The 14310-nt window shown below is 41.8% G+C and overlaps 2 protein-coding genes and 1 long non-coding RNA gene across 5 annotated transcripts in view; 2 read left to right on the forward strand and 1 right to left on the reverse strand.

Moving 5' to 3' along the window:
- Nucleotides 1–7422, forward strand: part of LEMD3 (LEM domain containing 3) — a 46258-nt gene extending 38836 nt beyond the window's left edge. The window contains exons 10-13 of the mRNA XM_076332312.1: nt 156–237; nt 4699–4804; nt 4894–4972; nt 5224–7422. Coding sequence (XP_076188427.1) covers nt 156–237; nt 4699–4804; nt 4894–4972; nt 5224–5387 — 431 coding nt within the window. The 3' untranslated portion in view covers nt 5388–7422. The remainder of the gene's footprint in view (nt 1–155; nt 238–4698; nt 4805–4893; nt 4973–5223) is intronic.
- On the reverse strand, nt 2188–8576 carry LOC143157510 (uncharacterized). Its single transcript, XR_012994810.1, has 3 exons — nt 8492–8576; nt 7654–7688; nt 2188–2284 (listed from the first exon to the last, which is right to left on the reverse strand). It is a non-coding gene; the product is annotated as an uncharacterized LOC143157510 (long non-coding RNA).
- Nucleotides 8515–14310, forward strand: part of MSRB3 (methionine sulfoxide reductase B3) — a 96494-nt gene continuing 90698 nt past the window's right edge. For 2 of the 3 annotated variants that reach the window (XM_076332320.1, XM_076332328.1), the window contains exon 1: nt 8515–8712. In XM_076332320.1, coding sequence (XP_076188435.1) covers nt 8515–8712 — 198 coding nt within the window. Of the gene's footprint in view, nt 8713–8913; nt 9149–14310 lie in introns of those variants that run through there. The other variant, XM_076332337.1, reaches the window with a different exon arrangement.

The raw sequence follows: 14310 nt of genomic DNA on the forward strand, positions 1-14310 counted from the left end.
GTGGGGAACTTAATTTGCTTGAAGCTTTTTCATATATGAAGGAAAGTATTCTTTTGAGTAAAACCAGAAAGGTATTAATGTATAAACTTGACACTTGTTAACTAGATGGTATTATGCCTGTCAATAAATACTATTAAATTTCTTTTTCTTTGTAGCATTTCATCTAGATAGAAGAAATTCACCACCAAACAGCTTGACACCATGTCTAAAGATTCGCAATATGTTTGATCCAGTTATGTAAGTAAAACCAGTTCTCTATCTGTATTTCTGTATTCTTTTGGAAGGGTCCATGTCTCTCCTCTGAGAGGGGTTTGGAAGAAGTGAGTAAACATGAATAACCTTGAAAGAAACAAATGGGTTGTACAAAAAAAAAAAAAAATCTTCCTCTTAACATCTATGAGAAGACATAAATAATCTTACTGTCTTCTGTCCTTCATTGTCTTGCTTTGTGTCTTTGGATCACTTCTTGAAGAGTGTGACATTTAGTCAAACTACTTGGAGTAATGACTTATCTTTCTCCATTAACTAATTTTGTAAATGTTCAATTATATCAGCTGGCAGGACAGACTCACGTGCCCTTAACAGACTGTAAGTTTCTGAAGTACTGTTAAGTATTCTGGAGTATTTAGACTGTTACAGAGCTTGCACAGTTTGCATTTAAAAGTCTGAATTTAAGTAATTTATTACTTTATGGCAGTGTAACTGCCTAGTTCTGAAGCAAATGGATTTTTGTAGTGGGAAGGTTTTAAACAAATTAGTGCAGTGTACTGGCTTCTAATGCTCAGATAGAATTCTAAAGTATGTACCGTGTGTGAATAAGTAACACATCGTTTCACGTGCCAAGAGTTAAGGAAGAATGAATAATTTTTTTGTAGTCTTTTAGAGCTTCATCTGCTATCCTGTCATATCCTCATTGGCTGTGGACTGGATCATGTTAGGAGTTGGGGACTAACACATAGGTTATGCCAGCTAATCCTTTCTAATCTTTGAATCCTGGTTTGTCCAGTGCAAAGAGATACAGGGACTCCAGTAACTCCTCTGAAGTATTTTATTCCCTGATGTGATTATATAAGGGAAAAAGAAGATGCTATACTGTCTTACAGAGTAAAAGTGAGATGCTAATTGGGACTGAAGAATATGAGAAGTTGAGTGGAAGATAAAAGCTATTGATTAGAACAGGGAATAACGGGAAGTAGGAGGGGACACCAGAGCATGGACACAAGTGATTGCAAAGTTTGGATATATTTCTTCAGCTCTGTTTCACTTCTGTTTCTAGCCACACTTAATTACTTTAGTTCCTTGCCTTATTAATTGGAAAGCTGTTAGCTAATTTAGCTGAGGACAGTGTTAACCCTAGCACAGAGAAGTATTCTAAAAACTATTTTTCTCAATGGCTTTAAAACTTAATGACCGTCGTGGGCAGAGACCCCAACTGTGGCTTCTTTGATAACTTTCAGGTTGCAGTAGGGTGAGCAAGACTGAAATTTTAGGCATTGTTCTTGAGGCAAATTGATCCTCCTGTAGGAGGATGAAATAAAAGATGATACTTGCTAAGAATTTTGGGCGTGATCAATGTCCTTATTGTCCTTGCTACAAAGACTTCATGAGTTGTATTGGTTAGTCTGAGTAGTACTGAAAAAAATCCATTCCTGAAGCTTCCCTGTAATATTTATTGGTATGCTGTATTGGTTACTTTGTTTTAAAATGTTAGCTGTTCAAAATGTCAGCTGTTAATGGAACTAGATGTTATTTTTGTCAGAACAATCTCCCTTTATAGGTTGTATCTCTGCTGTAAACTTCAGTGTTTTTCAGTACTAACCCAGTCTATGTCCAGCAAGTGCATTAAAAAAACCCAAACAAACCAACATTTATAGACTAGGAGTTGTTCTCTTTTGACACTTCTCTTTAGTGTCTATGTCCAGTCAGCTATTTTGAACAGTACAAAAAGTGAATGTATTGAAGTTGCAGACCTTTTCTTTTGGGAGTTGACCTAGCTCCGTTACTAGACTGCTGGATTATAGTTGTAGTGGGATACTTCATCCAATTCCATATTGCATGCCCCAGCCCCTTCTTCTTCCATGAGCTGTCTTGCAGAGGACTGCTGCTTAAGGAAGTACTTCTTATCACACCCTTGGAATAATCTTAAAAAAAAAAAACCAAAACCAAACAAAACCCCAAAACCCTCAGTGCATGACAAACTACTTTATTCAACTGCTTGTGTCAAAAGAGGAGGGAGGTTTATGTTGTCCCAGATCTGAAAGGGATGAATGCCTTCACTGACCACCTGAAACACAGAATGTACCAGTGTATGTGATTAGATTGGCACATACTGTTTTGACATTTGCCATGGTTGCAAGGTATGTTTAACAAAATTAGTTTTTAGCTGCTCTTTCAGTCAAGCTATTGTATACTAAGAATAAATGTCTAAGTACTTTTCAACAATATGCTAGTAGCTGGTAAAAGCAGCCATCCATAATAAAGGTCTTTTCTCTTGACCTGAGAATCATCTGGGGAATATACCAGTTAATTTGTATTTATCAATGCCAACAGTGTAAACAATCATCTTCCTACTGCCAAAAGTCAAAAGACTTACCTGGACATTGTGAACCCTCAGACCACAGCAGCAGACTTAAACTTGGGTGTATGTTCTAGGCATTTACTATGCTAGACACAAACCTGTTTTTTAAAATATCAGTCTAAGCATCATTTGGATAAGCCTGTCTTAGTGTTTCTGCATCTACCACTAAGTAAAAGAAGGAGTGGTTCATAAAGCATGGGTAGCATTCCTGCAAGACTCATATTGACAGCTAATGAAACATACATGTGCAGGATCAGGGAAGGGCAAGTCATTCCCCTTGGGAGCCTATTTCATTATAGGAAATCCAAGTTAGTTGATAACTCATGGTGTTTCATGTCCTAGGTCTGCAAAACACAAAAAGCAGACTAGACCGAGAATGCACTTCTGCTTGATTTGCAAACGGGAAATGAGCACTTGGGAGTAATGCAGTGACTTCAGTATTTGGGAAGAATACACAGCAGAAAAGATGATTGCCTACGCTTAACAACATGATCTCTTCTTAGGTAGCTGGCTTTCTGCTGATGACAGCATGCTTCTCAAGAAAATCTGGACACGAGTCCTGGGCTGGGAGGGAATGCCCCGAAATCAACATTTCGTAGAATAGTTTGGGTTAGAGGGGACCTTTAAGGGTCCTGGCTTTTGCAACTTGGAATTACTTTTATTTCCCTAACATCCTGAGCACAGCATGTTATTTAGAAAATACTGTTGTTTACACTGTTAGAGAAAGGGAAGGAGACTTGTATATTCCCTTCATTTTGAGCTATCTAGTAAAAAGAAAACGCGCTTTTTTTTTCTTCAAACCCAAGTAGGGTGCATCTTCTCCTAACTTTTGCAGGGTTTTAGATTGTAGGTGTCTTCCACTGGAAAGTATCTCTCCCAGTAGGACCTTCATTTGGATCTTCTTTGCACCCTTGTGTCCCTCTCCCATTCTTGTTTGCTTGTTTATATATGATCTGCCTGTGTAAGGGGCATCAACTGGAAAGTCTGATCCTCTAACCAATCAAGGTCAAATGACAGAAACAAATCTGACATTCCATGTTGCCAGAGTCCCTCAAGTGTTTTGTTAGTGGCCTGCTCGACAGATTTAAGTAACATCCCTGACCAATTAACTTCCAGATGTACATTCTATCCCCCAGCATGTTTTTTTTCATGAATAAGGAGGAAGGTAGATCAACTATTTCAAGAATTTTGGCCTTATGTAGAGAAAACTCTTTAAAACTACCCAAAGCTCTTGATAGTATTACTGAAAGAGTAAGTTCATTCTTTTTTGTGTAAAGACTATTCAGGCAGGCTTAAAGGTATATTAAGGCTGTTGAAATTGTTTTCCCTCTGCTTGGATTTATTTTATTAGGACCAGAGAGTTCCTGTAGTACCTTCACAAAAATAGAGAGACTTCTGTCTTCTCTAATGATGTACCTAAAGATTGATTGGTCTTGACAATAAATATTTTTTTGTGAAAAGCCCCCAAAATTGGAATCTGATTTTAATAACTATTTCTGGACCTAGATTGGCATGTTCTGTCAGTACCCTATGGGATGAATGCAATTTGATGCTTTGTTTGGGATAGTGAATAGCCATTTCAGTGATGAACAGTGCCCGGATAGCTAAAAATCTCCTTCAGCCTGCTGAAGCCTGACGTGTAATGTTGCTTCTGTGACTGCTGGTAGAGGTGATACAGTAAAGGGGCAGAGGCCTTTATGCTGGTGTCTTCCCCTGCTGCTCTTCTACTGCAGTAGGAACAGCCTAGGAGTGGCCTTCTCCTTGGAACAACGGCCAGTCTGTCCGAGCAGGTGTGGGAAGACGAGTTTATGACTGCTTGCAGTTTTAGACAGGAAGGTGATGGCAGGCTGCTGGAAGGGGGGGACAACCCCCCCCCCCTCCTCCCCTGCCACCAAATAAAGATTATTCCTTTTGATTCTTAGGGTTGAATTTCCTGAAGTGGACTGTAGGACCCAATTTATTGAATATTCAATAGCTAAAGTACCAAATCTGTCCCAAAGGCATTTAACAGAAAATGATGTCAAGTTACAGAGAAACCAAACTCAGTGGGGAAGGATGAGATTGTTGTGAATGTTTAAAAAAAATCATGTGCTCAATTAAATCTTTCATTGTTTGCATAGGGAAATAGGTGATCACTGGCATCTAGCAATTCAAGAAGCAATCTTGGAGAAATGCAGTGATAATGATGGAATTGTTCATATTGCTGTTGACAAAAACTCGCGTGAGGTGAGTCTCTCCAGTAACATCTTAATGCTTTGTTTATCCTTGTCTCTTGGACTTTAAAAAAACCCAAACCCCTCTCTTTCTTAATGCAGGGTTGTGTATATGTCAAGTGTCTCTCCCCAGAGTATGCTGGAAAGGCTTTCAAGGCATTACATGGCTCTTGGTTTGATGGTAAGGAATGGGGGTTTATAACAAAACGTGGGTAGAAGTGACAGAAGATGGGTGCAGTTGGAGTTCTTTTAAATGGTGAAATGTTTTATATCTAACATATTGAGCTGTAACAAGAACTGGATCTTTTTAATAGTCATCACCTGGTAAACTAATTTCAGTGTAATGATGTGTTTGTGTGTATTACGTCCTGAAGCAAAATGTAATAATACTGAACTAGAAGGTTTCTCTTTTCCTATTTCTTTGCCTCATAGGAAAGCTGGTAACAGTAAAATACCTACGACTAGATCGGTATCATCATCGTTTTCCCCAGGCTCTTACTTGTAACACTCCACTGAAGCCATCAAACAAACACATGAACTCTATGTCACATCTGCGTCTTCGGACAGGCACAACTAATTCTCAGGGAAGTTCCTGAGAAGACTTTCTACGACTGCTAGGACTGTTACTTGCAACAGGAATTTTCCTGTTTGGCTGCCGTCTTCCTTTTTTAGTGCTTTTTGTATGTAATACTTTAATGAATTAAATAAAAGTTTGAACGTTCCAGAAATCTTGTTTCCAAAGGGACTTAGCAATGAGGCAGTAATACTGAGCTAACAAAAAAAGAAAAAAAATTGCTTCAGGAAGTTTTCTGGGGCTATAGTAAACCAATGCATTTAAGTTTTGCATGAGGAATACCGAATTCATTATACATTTGCAGATGTGGTGACTGTATTTTTGCACCAAGAAGTGTTTTTGGTAATACAAAAGCATGGAGAAAAGAAGACTTCCTGTATTTCCATAGTTTCCTGTGAAATAATCTTGTGGGTATTTTGTAACAACCAACCTACAGTTCCTGATGGTGAATAAGTTAAAAATTCTTTTTCGGTCAATATTAGTTTTTTGTTGCTGTATAAGAATCTTTTTCTGCAGCTAGGGTATGGGGAAAGTCGATCTGGCATTAGCGGTTGCATATAAGTGAGGGGAAAAAAAACAGAATGCGGATGTACTAGGTTTTGTATATAAATGTAAATGCTGGTGGTGGCAAAAATGGTTGTGTTCTGTGAGGATGTCTGCATTGAAGCAGTGAATAAGCTTCCTATTTTATTCAAAACCTAATGTTTTATATGGTTTTGGCTGTACCATGACAAGAGGCCAAATACCTTAAAGTGTTAGATACAGGTTAAATATCTTTTATAGGTTTTATATTAAAATACCTGACTATGATTTTGTGTGAAAGGTCTGATACCAATTGTAATGAATTCAAATTTGTGAGCAATAAAGAAGCAATTGGCAGATACTGGAAAAATATTTTGTGAAAAGCTGTATTTATTATTACAATTGCCAGGGCTGTGACAAAATACCATTGGGATTAAGTGACTTTCCCAATACATTATAACTTGTTTTAATGAACCAGTTACCTGTTAAAATTTTTAAAGGTACATACTTCCTTGCAACAATTTTGGCTGATGCGACCTACAAGTACAGCTGACAGTAAACCTTGTGATTCCAAGCTTGTAAATTTACTAACATTTACCTAGAAGTACAAAATTGTTGCTGAGAAGCTTAGTTGCAAATCTAAGATTATTGGCTTTACTAATCCCCACTCCTACAACAATTTTATCTAATTATCCAGCTGAATATCCTGTAGGAGGTGAGACTGGAAGCACACCAGTCCCACAAATTTTACTGAAACTCACTTTACTTTGTAGATATGATGGATTTGCAGCATGAACTTGCACAAATAATGCACGTTTTTCTTATGGTTAAGTAAACATGATGCACACTATTCTGCAACAGAAAATCCTATTGTGCCTTACCTTTGTGCTTTTGTGGGCACCATGTTTATTATTGGAGAGTTTGTTAACCGAAAAATTTTAAATCCTCAGTTTTATGTCTCAGATGCTAATGAATGAGTATATATAATATATAATCAGCCATGCAGAATTCTACTTACCAAGGACAAGTACATATTTTTGATGGGTAAGTAGGTTGTGCCAGGTCTGGTAGATTTTGACGAGTTTTACTATATACATATATGTATATGTATAATATACATGTATATGTATTATATATATGTATATAAACTAATTTTGTTGTATTTGATGTGCATCATAGTGATTTGTTAACCTGACCTTAGTGACCCATCTTGTGACCTGTTGCAAGAGTGAATGTAAAAATAGTTGTGGCATTTTAAAAGGTCGCCTTGATGCAAATGCATCTATCTTGCTTCTAAAATATATTTCTTGTAAACACTGTACATTTTATTATTGTAATATGTACTATTATGCAGCTTATTTTACTTTAAACTTTTAAGTTGACCAATATCCCTTCCTGCAAGACAGATGGGAATGTGTATAATACCTGAACATTTGAGAAAAATCAGATGTTTGTTGTAATTTGTCACCCTGTCCTGTAAAAACAAACAAAAAAACCAAAACAAACTCGAATTAAAGGTTTATTAGGGGTTTTTATACATGTCTCACCTTGTAGATATTTGGATGTCTCTGACTCAAATATTTTTTTCATCTGGGGGGTGGGGGGAAGAGATTAATTCATCATAGCCACCTAACTTTTAATGGTTTTTAGGACTTGAAGCTGAACAGGTGCTACTGTGAGCTGAAATGCACAACTGAGCTTCTCTTAAATGTCTGTCAGCTTGACCTTTGTCTGGATTTTGTACATGGGGAGTGCAGAGGCCTTACCTTGATTCCGAAGTCCAGGGCAGGCGCTGTCTGACCTGTTAAATGACAAGAGGTGAAGAGTCTTAGCCTTGTGTTTTCAGCTTATTTGTTGTATTTTTGAAGTAGAAAAAGTCCTCAAAGGCTTTCTTTTTTTCTGTCACTGCATTTATATTATGCTGTTTTAAAATTGTTTTGGTAATGATTTGTATTGAAGGGTTGTGGGGTAGGAGGACTAAAGAAACGTAAGTCCATTATTTGCATGCATTTGCCCAGCTCACTTTTAGCTCTTCCCTGTGGAAAGGGAGCAGGAGACTTGCTGTAATTCTGTTCCCCCCCCCCCTTTTTTTGACGATAATGCCCACCTTGCATAAGAGCTGTCTTAATTTCGCTGCCTGTGGTAAAGGTAGATCAGTCGCACTTCTGGCCGCAAGTGGGAGCTGTGGGCCGGAGCTGCCGCGGGCCAGAGCCATCGCGCCCTGCAGAGCCGCGGCGCTGCCGCCAGGCTGACGCTCCCCCGCGGCCCCGGCTGGCGCCGCGCAGGTAGGCCAGGGCCGCGGCGGGGCTGTCTCCTCTCGGAAAGGGGAGCCCGGGGCTGTGCGCCCTGCTCTGCCCCGCCCCCTTCGGAACGGCAGGAATATTGTTTTCAAAAAGGCGAAAAGCTGCTCGGTTCGCCTTTCCGAAGCGCACCCTTTAAATTAAAGGAGAGCGAGCTTCGGGCGTGCTGCAGTGGCGGGACGGGACGGGGTCCCGGCCCTCCCCGCCCTCCCCGCCGGCTGCCTGGGCGCAGGCCCCCCCCTGCAGCGGCGCCGGGGGGCGGCCGCCTCCCCGCTCTGCCGTGCCGTGCCGTGCCGTGCCGTACCGGGCGGGTGTCTCCCCGGCTCTATGTTCATATTTGGCGTTGGCCGCCGGTGCCCAGGAATTTCCCGTCATGCTCCCCGGGCGGCGGGCCCGTCACTGCGATCCCGGGGGGCGGGGGGGCCGGGGCCGCTCGCTCCCTCGGGCCTCTCCTCATGCGCGCTGCGCCGCCGCCGCTCCTCTCCGCGCTCTGCCTGGCGCTGGCGGCCGCCGCAGGAGCCGCAGGTAGGCGCCGCACCGTCGCGGCGGGCAGCTGGCCTTCCGCCTCCCCGCCGGCCCCCTGCCGCCGCGCCGCGGGGAGGGCGGGCCGGGGGCTGCGGCGGGGGCGAGGGGAGGAGCGGCCCCGGCGGCGCGGGGGGCCGGGCCGCACCTGCCGGGGCTGTGGCGGAGGGTGGCGGGGCGGCCGCCGGGCGGCGGGCGAGGAGCGGGTCCCCGATGAGGGGGACCCCCCGGGCCCTGCCGGCGGCGGAGAGCGGCGGGCTGGGGTCGGCGATCGGGTTGATCCAGCGAGCCCCTGGCAGGGTTTGCCCTCCCTTCGTCCCGGCCGTGCCGTTGTGGCGTCCCTGTGGCCGCCGCAGCGCCTGAACCCACGGACACGGCGCGCAGACCCCAGGCTCCGGGTGTCCTTTGCTGTAGCTGCTGCTTCTGACTCAGAAACGAGGTAAATAGTTTCTGGGATGTACAGCAAAATAGTTGGCTTAGTGAAGCAGTGCTTGACCGAGTGCGTAATTAGTTCAGTTGTGCTGCGGTCGCCTGCTCGGTAAATTGTGCTTCGTTGGTCAGAAAAAGAGCTTAAGCTTCACATATGCATTCAGAATTTGGTCGTGTTTTTCCAAGGGAGCTCAGTGTGCTCGCTTGCTGCGTTTGTTTTGTGTTATGCTACTGACAAATATAGTCGACACAAAGAATAAATTATTTCTTACTGTCCCCTTTCCAAGTTAATGTAGCTGTACTTGGTGCATCTTAATATTCCTGGAAATAGACATGAGACTCTGTTAAGCTTCCTGTAACATTTGACAAATTTGCTATAAATGCTGGCTTTTCTGCTGGAGCTGAAATTCCAGTCACCGTCCCCTTAGCATACTGTCCAAAGGTGCAGTGATCTGGAATAGGGATAACCGTGTATTGAAAATACCAAATTAACAATGGATATCTACAGATAAGGCTAGATGCCTATCGTTATCTAGCGATAAATGTCAGATCTCTCTGAGAGTTCTGACCTTAAACACAGCTTTTAGGAAAGTATAGAGCCTTACATTATACACGTCATGCTTTTAGTTCTTTCTCTTTCAGGCTTTCTGTTGTTACTATTAAAATGGTTCTGAAACTGTGCTCTCTTGAAAGATGGATGTCAGAATGAGGTATCTGCAATAGGCAGATACTTTCCCTTACGGATACGGCTTGTTGATGGCAAGCGGTCTGTAAATGGAAGAGCGAGCTCCACTCCCACTATGGCACAGTGCCATTCATCTGAATCCAGCCTTTAATGCTTAGAGTTTGTCCTGTTTATGTTCTTGCCCTCGCTGAATTGACACAAGTGCTTGCCATCTTATTTGCTGATGATTCCCAACTTTTTATTGCGCTGCTGCATGCCTTTGCAGTTCGTCATGATTCCTTGTCTGCCAAATTTGGTTGGTAACAGTGCCCTTTAAGTCTGATTCTGGAAGTAGTTTCCATGTGGCTTGTCATCTTAATCAGACGTTTGCTCATAGTTCTAAAAGAGTCGCTTGCCTTGCTGTAGACATGGCTTATTTTAGAACGGTATTTCTTAATTGTCCTCTAAAATTTATGTAGGGAATTAAATGTGGTGAATAGCTTAACCAGAGTTACTAAATAATCCTAGAATTCCGAGATGAAAGAAGATCTTTTTTTTTTAAATAAAGTTCTGCATTGATTTTTCAAAACCACTAAAGTTAGTGGAGTTGAGCCATATATAGTTCAGTCCAGAATGTGGTTGGTTGGTCCTTTTCCTGACTGACGTTCCTTGGATCTTTATAACACACACTTGAAAAGATCTTTTAGGAGGAAAAAAGAATTCTGTTTTTCCTCCAAAAGCACAATCTTTAAAAATAGTGCCTTTGTGTATGGGGTAGTATTTCTATATTTGGTAGCAAAGCCATATAAAGCAGTTGATCCTAGACAAAAATAAAATCTTTTGACTGAATGACCTTGCTTATTTTTCCAAGTGGTGGTGGTTATACACTCTCACAGGGATTTGGTTAATACAGATTTTTATGTTTGTACATACCGTAAGAATTCCTTACAGCTGTTCGATAAGGGAAACTTGCACATGAGGAAGATATTTGGTCCTTTGCCCTGGTATTTATGAAGGTATGGGAGTATCTTGTTTACCTACTCACGTTTTGTCAGCTTTATAAGATGATACTTGTTTCTATATCATTGGAAGTCCAGCCTATTTATTACATCAGAAATGCTAGAAAAAGAAATTTCCCTTTTAGGTGGATTGTTAAAGGTTCCTTTGTTATTTATTTTAAAAGATGGAGGAATGGGAGGGAGAAGGGGGAGAGAAGAGATCACTCTGTTAAGGATTTAATCTTCTCAGCCAGAAGGTTGAGAGGTCTGCTTGTCTGCATCTGACTGGCATCGCTACAAGCCAGCGATGTAGTAAAGCCATCCAATTTTGAGATAGCTCTGTTGAGCTGCATAATTCAAATGAGTGTGTCCTCATTACAGAGCAACTCTTAAGCTACACGCAACATTATATTAGTCATAGGTAGGGAATATGACCCTCTTTTCTCCTTTCTATTATTTTTCTTTTTTCATTAAAAACTGCGGTTTCAGCAGCACCTAGGCTATGAATTTAAGCTGTGGAGGCTTTAGCTGATGGGAAAGTGGGATAAACTATCAGCCTAATTATAGCTTGGTCTAGCCCTGGTTTGTTTAAAGGTTACTTTACCCAAAAGACCCCCAGAAAAATGGACCCTCAAATTCCTGTCGTATTTATGATGGTGTGTTTAGGAATTACTGTAGAATAAAGTGGGGTATGGATTTATCTTTCCCCGAGTAACTCTGAAGCTGGTATGCTTGTTTTGGAACAGACTCCAAGGCTAGATGGAAATAGGGTGTTTCTTGCTCTGAAATAATTGTGTCCATACATGGAGTTATTTAGAGCCTACTTTCAATACACAAGCCAGAGGTCTTTAAAACAACAAAAAACCTGCCAGCTTTTGGGGCATTTTTTTTTTGGTGTCTCATAGAGTAAGAAGTGGCTACAGGTTAACTTTCCCTTCCCTCACTCTTGTCGCCTCTGTTGGATTGTATTATTATCTTTTCGGATACTTCATTTGCCTCAGAAGGATCTTAGGTTCTCAGTAAACTATTAATATGTACTAGCTAAAAAAAAAAAAGCACAAGACTAAAGATTTAAGACCTCCTCCGTGGAAATTTGTGAATGTATAACCAACTAGCAGTGTTTTAAAAGTAATTTTCAACCAACCACTTAAGAAAAGGAAGGGAGCACGTATTGCATCATTAACTTCTGCCAGAAGATAAAGAATGTCATTCTGGGTTTTAACGGGGATTTTGGTGTCCTTAATCTGTGAAGATGGTGATCCTTATGTTTTGTCTGAAAACAGGGTGGAAGAATTCTTTGGGAACCCCATTTATAGTGAGGTAATTGGAAATTATAATTTATCTGTTTAGCTCCAGCCTTCTGGTTCTCATTTAGCAACCTCAATTCCAATAGCATTATCTGAAAACCACACGATCTGGCAACTGGTACTGGGAATAAAGAGGCTTTTCTCAGTTATGACTTTTAAGACCTGAGGAATTGAACAATACTAGCCCAAAACAGGCAAGAACAATGCTTAAACTTACAAGGTGCTAACACAGTTTCACTGTCTTCACAGACTTAAGTTATAGTTTAGCACTGTTTTGTAATATGATCAGTAGTGTAAGTACTTCTTTATTTAGGCTGAGCAGTGGAAATGATCTTTCCGGTAAGTTTTGCATTTAAACATGATTCAGCTTTTGAATGTTGCACAGACAAAGTCTAAGGACGAGACTTCTGCAGAGCTCCCCAGTTCGCTCCTTCCTTTCAGCAGCATCTGAACATCAGGATTAATGATTTCTTTGAAATGTGGGCAGCAGCTTAGCAAAACGTACACAGTGTGCTAACGCATTGTTCTGTTGGGATGTGTTACCACATCCAAGAAATCTTAAAAGTAACATCGTGCATGGCATTTGGAAGTATTTCCCCAGGGGTCTCTCTAACTCTGTGTTCTTCCAAACAGGGACAACGCCTTTGCGTTTCACCTGATGGAAAACAAGTCCTTACTAGCAGGGAATAACAATAGCACTGATGGAAAGTAGCTGCCAAATGCCACCGCTTTCACTCTGACCACACAATGAAAACAGGGAAAAAAAAATCAACAGAAGGAACCTTAGCAGCTTCCTGGGGAAGTGACCTGTGCCAGTCGTCGCCAAAAGAAAACAGCCCAGAAAGTGTTCGGTCTGGCTGAGGGATTGCCCGGTTCTTGTTCCTCTCTGTTCCCCGGTGTGTGGTTCTTGGGGAAATCCGCAGGCGACGCTGCGCCTCCAGCTGCGCTCACGGAGAGTGTAGGCGATTTTAACCACTTCGAGGACCTGTGCGGTGGGTTGGCTGGGGTGAGAGCCACATGGATGTCTCTCTCAGTTCATGCAGCAGGTGTTTGACAGCATAGTGAGTCTGGCCTTGGGTTTCCTGCAGCTGGTTCAAGAGCAAGCGTTGGTTTGATGTAAAGTTACTGTACTTGCTCAAATTGGCTAAGAAAAACGGTTAACTTTGTACAAGCAGGCTTTGCCACCTGGGTCAGGTTGTCACCATCCTGCTGCTGGGAGGAAGCTTGATATTAAACATAAAACCAATGCAGATCTCTCCTTACGCGTCCCAATGACAAGCAGTCACGGCTTATACCCAGTTCCGAGTCAAATTTATACTAGTGAGTGATCCAGCAGTGCACTGATCCAGTCTTAATGATGCTGAAACCAAGGCTTGCAGATCAGATTGGTTAAGCTTCTACTCCTTCACACCAATGGCACTGTCAGTAGCCGTAGCATGAGTTTGAGGGAGAGAAGGGAGTGAGATAGGAACAGATGGATAGGCTGCCAGCTCGGGGACAAGCAGAAAAGTTGAGGTGGATCAGCCAACTGTGTGAAGTTAAAGCCCTGAGATGCAAATTCAGAAACTCCACAAATAAAGTGATTTGGGTTTTTGATAGCTTTATCATCACTGCTTTCGAATGGCTGCAGAAAAAATCAGCCCTGTTGGTCAAAGCCTTAGTATTTAACTGCTTGCTGTGGGAACTGTACTTTTAGACTATACCTTCATTTTTTCCCGTTTTTTTTCAGGATTAAAATCAGTGTTTCATTAGGGCTTTTGTATATACAGTGGAAAAATACTCTGTTCTGACAGCACACCTTTTAACATCTCTCTTCATAAGAGAAACCAAATTGTCTGTATATGTACTTGTTCTCTGTGCTCTTGCTTTTACTTAAAAGCCAGCACACGTAACGGACAAGATCTCCACTGACTTGTGTAGCAAATTAGTGGCTCACGTGGGAAGGGACCTACCAGACGCTGCTGGCTTCTAATCTTCTACAGAACCTGGCATCCCTCATCCAAAACCACAAGGCAGCTTTGCTACTTGCCTCTGAACTTGAGAGAGGTGCTGGATTGTACCAAACTATTTTAGCGGTTGTTGAATCGTGCTGGGAAGGATTACAACAGATACTTTGCAAGACCCTAAGACTCTGCCCGTGAAGTCCTTTAAAATGTGAAATACAGTAGCTGTCTGGGGGAAAACAAGCCTTTTTTGTTGCTCT

Source organism: Aptenodytes patagonicus, chromosome 1 (genome assembly GCF_965638725.1).
Source record: "Aptenodytes patagonicus chromosome 1, bAptPat1.pri.cur, whole genome shotgun sequence".
Lineage (NCBI taxonomy): Eukaryota > Metazoa > Chordata > Aves > Sphenisciformes > Spheniscidae > Aptenodytes > Aptenodytes patagonicus.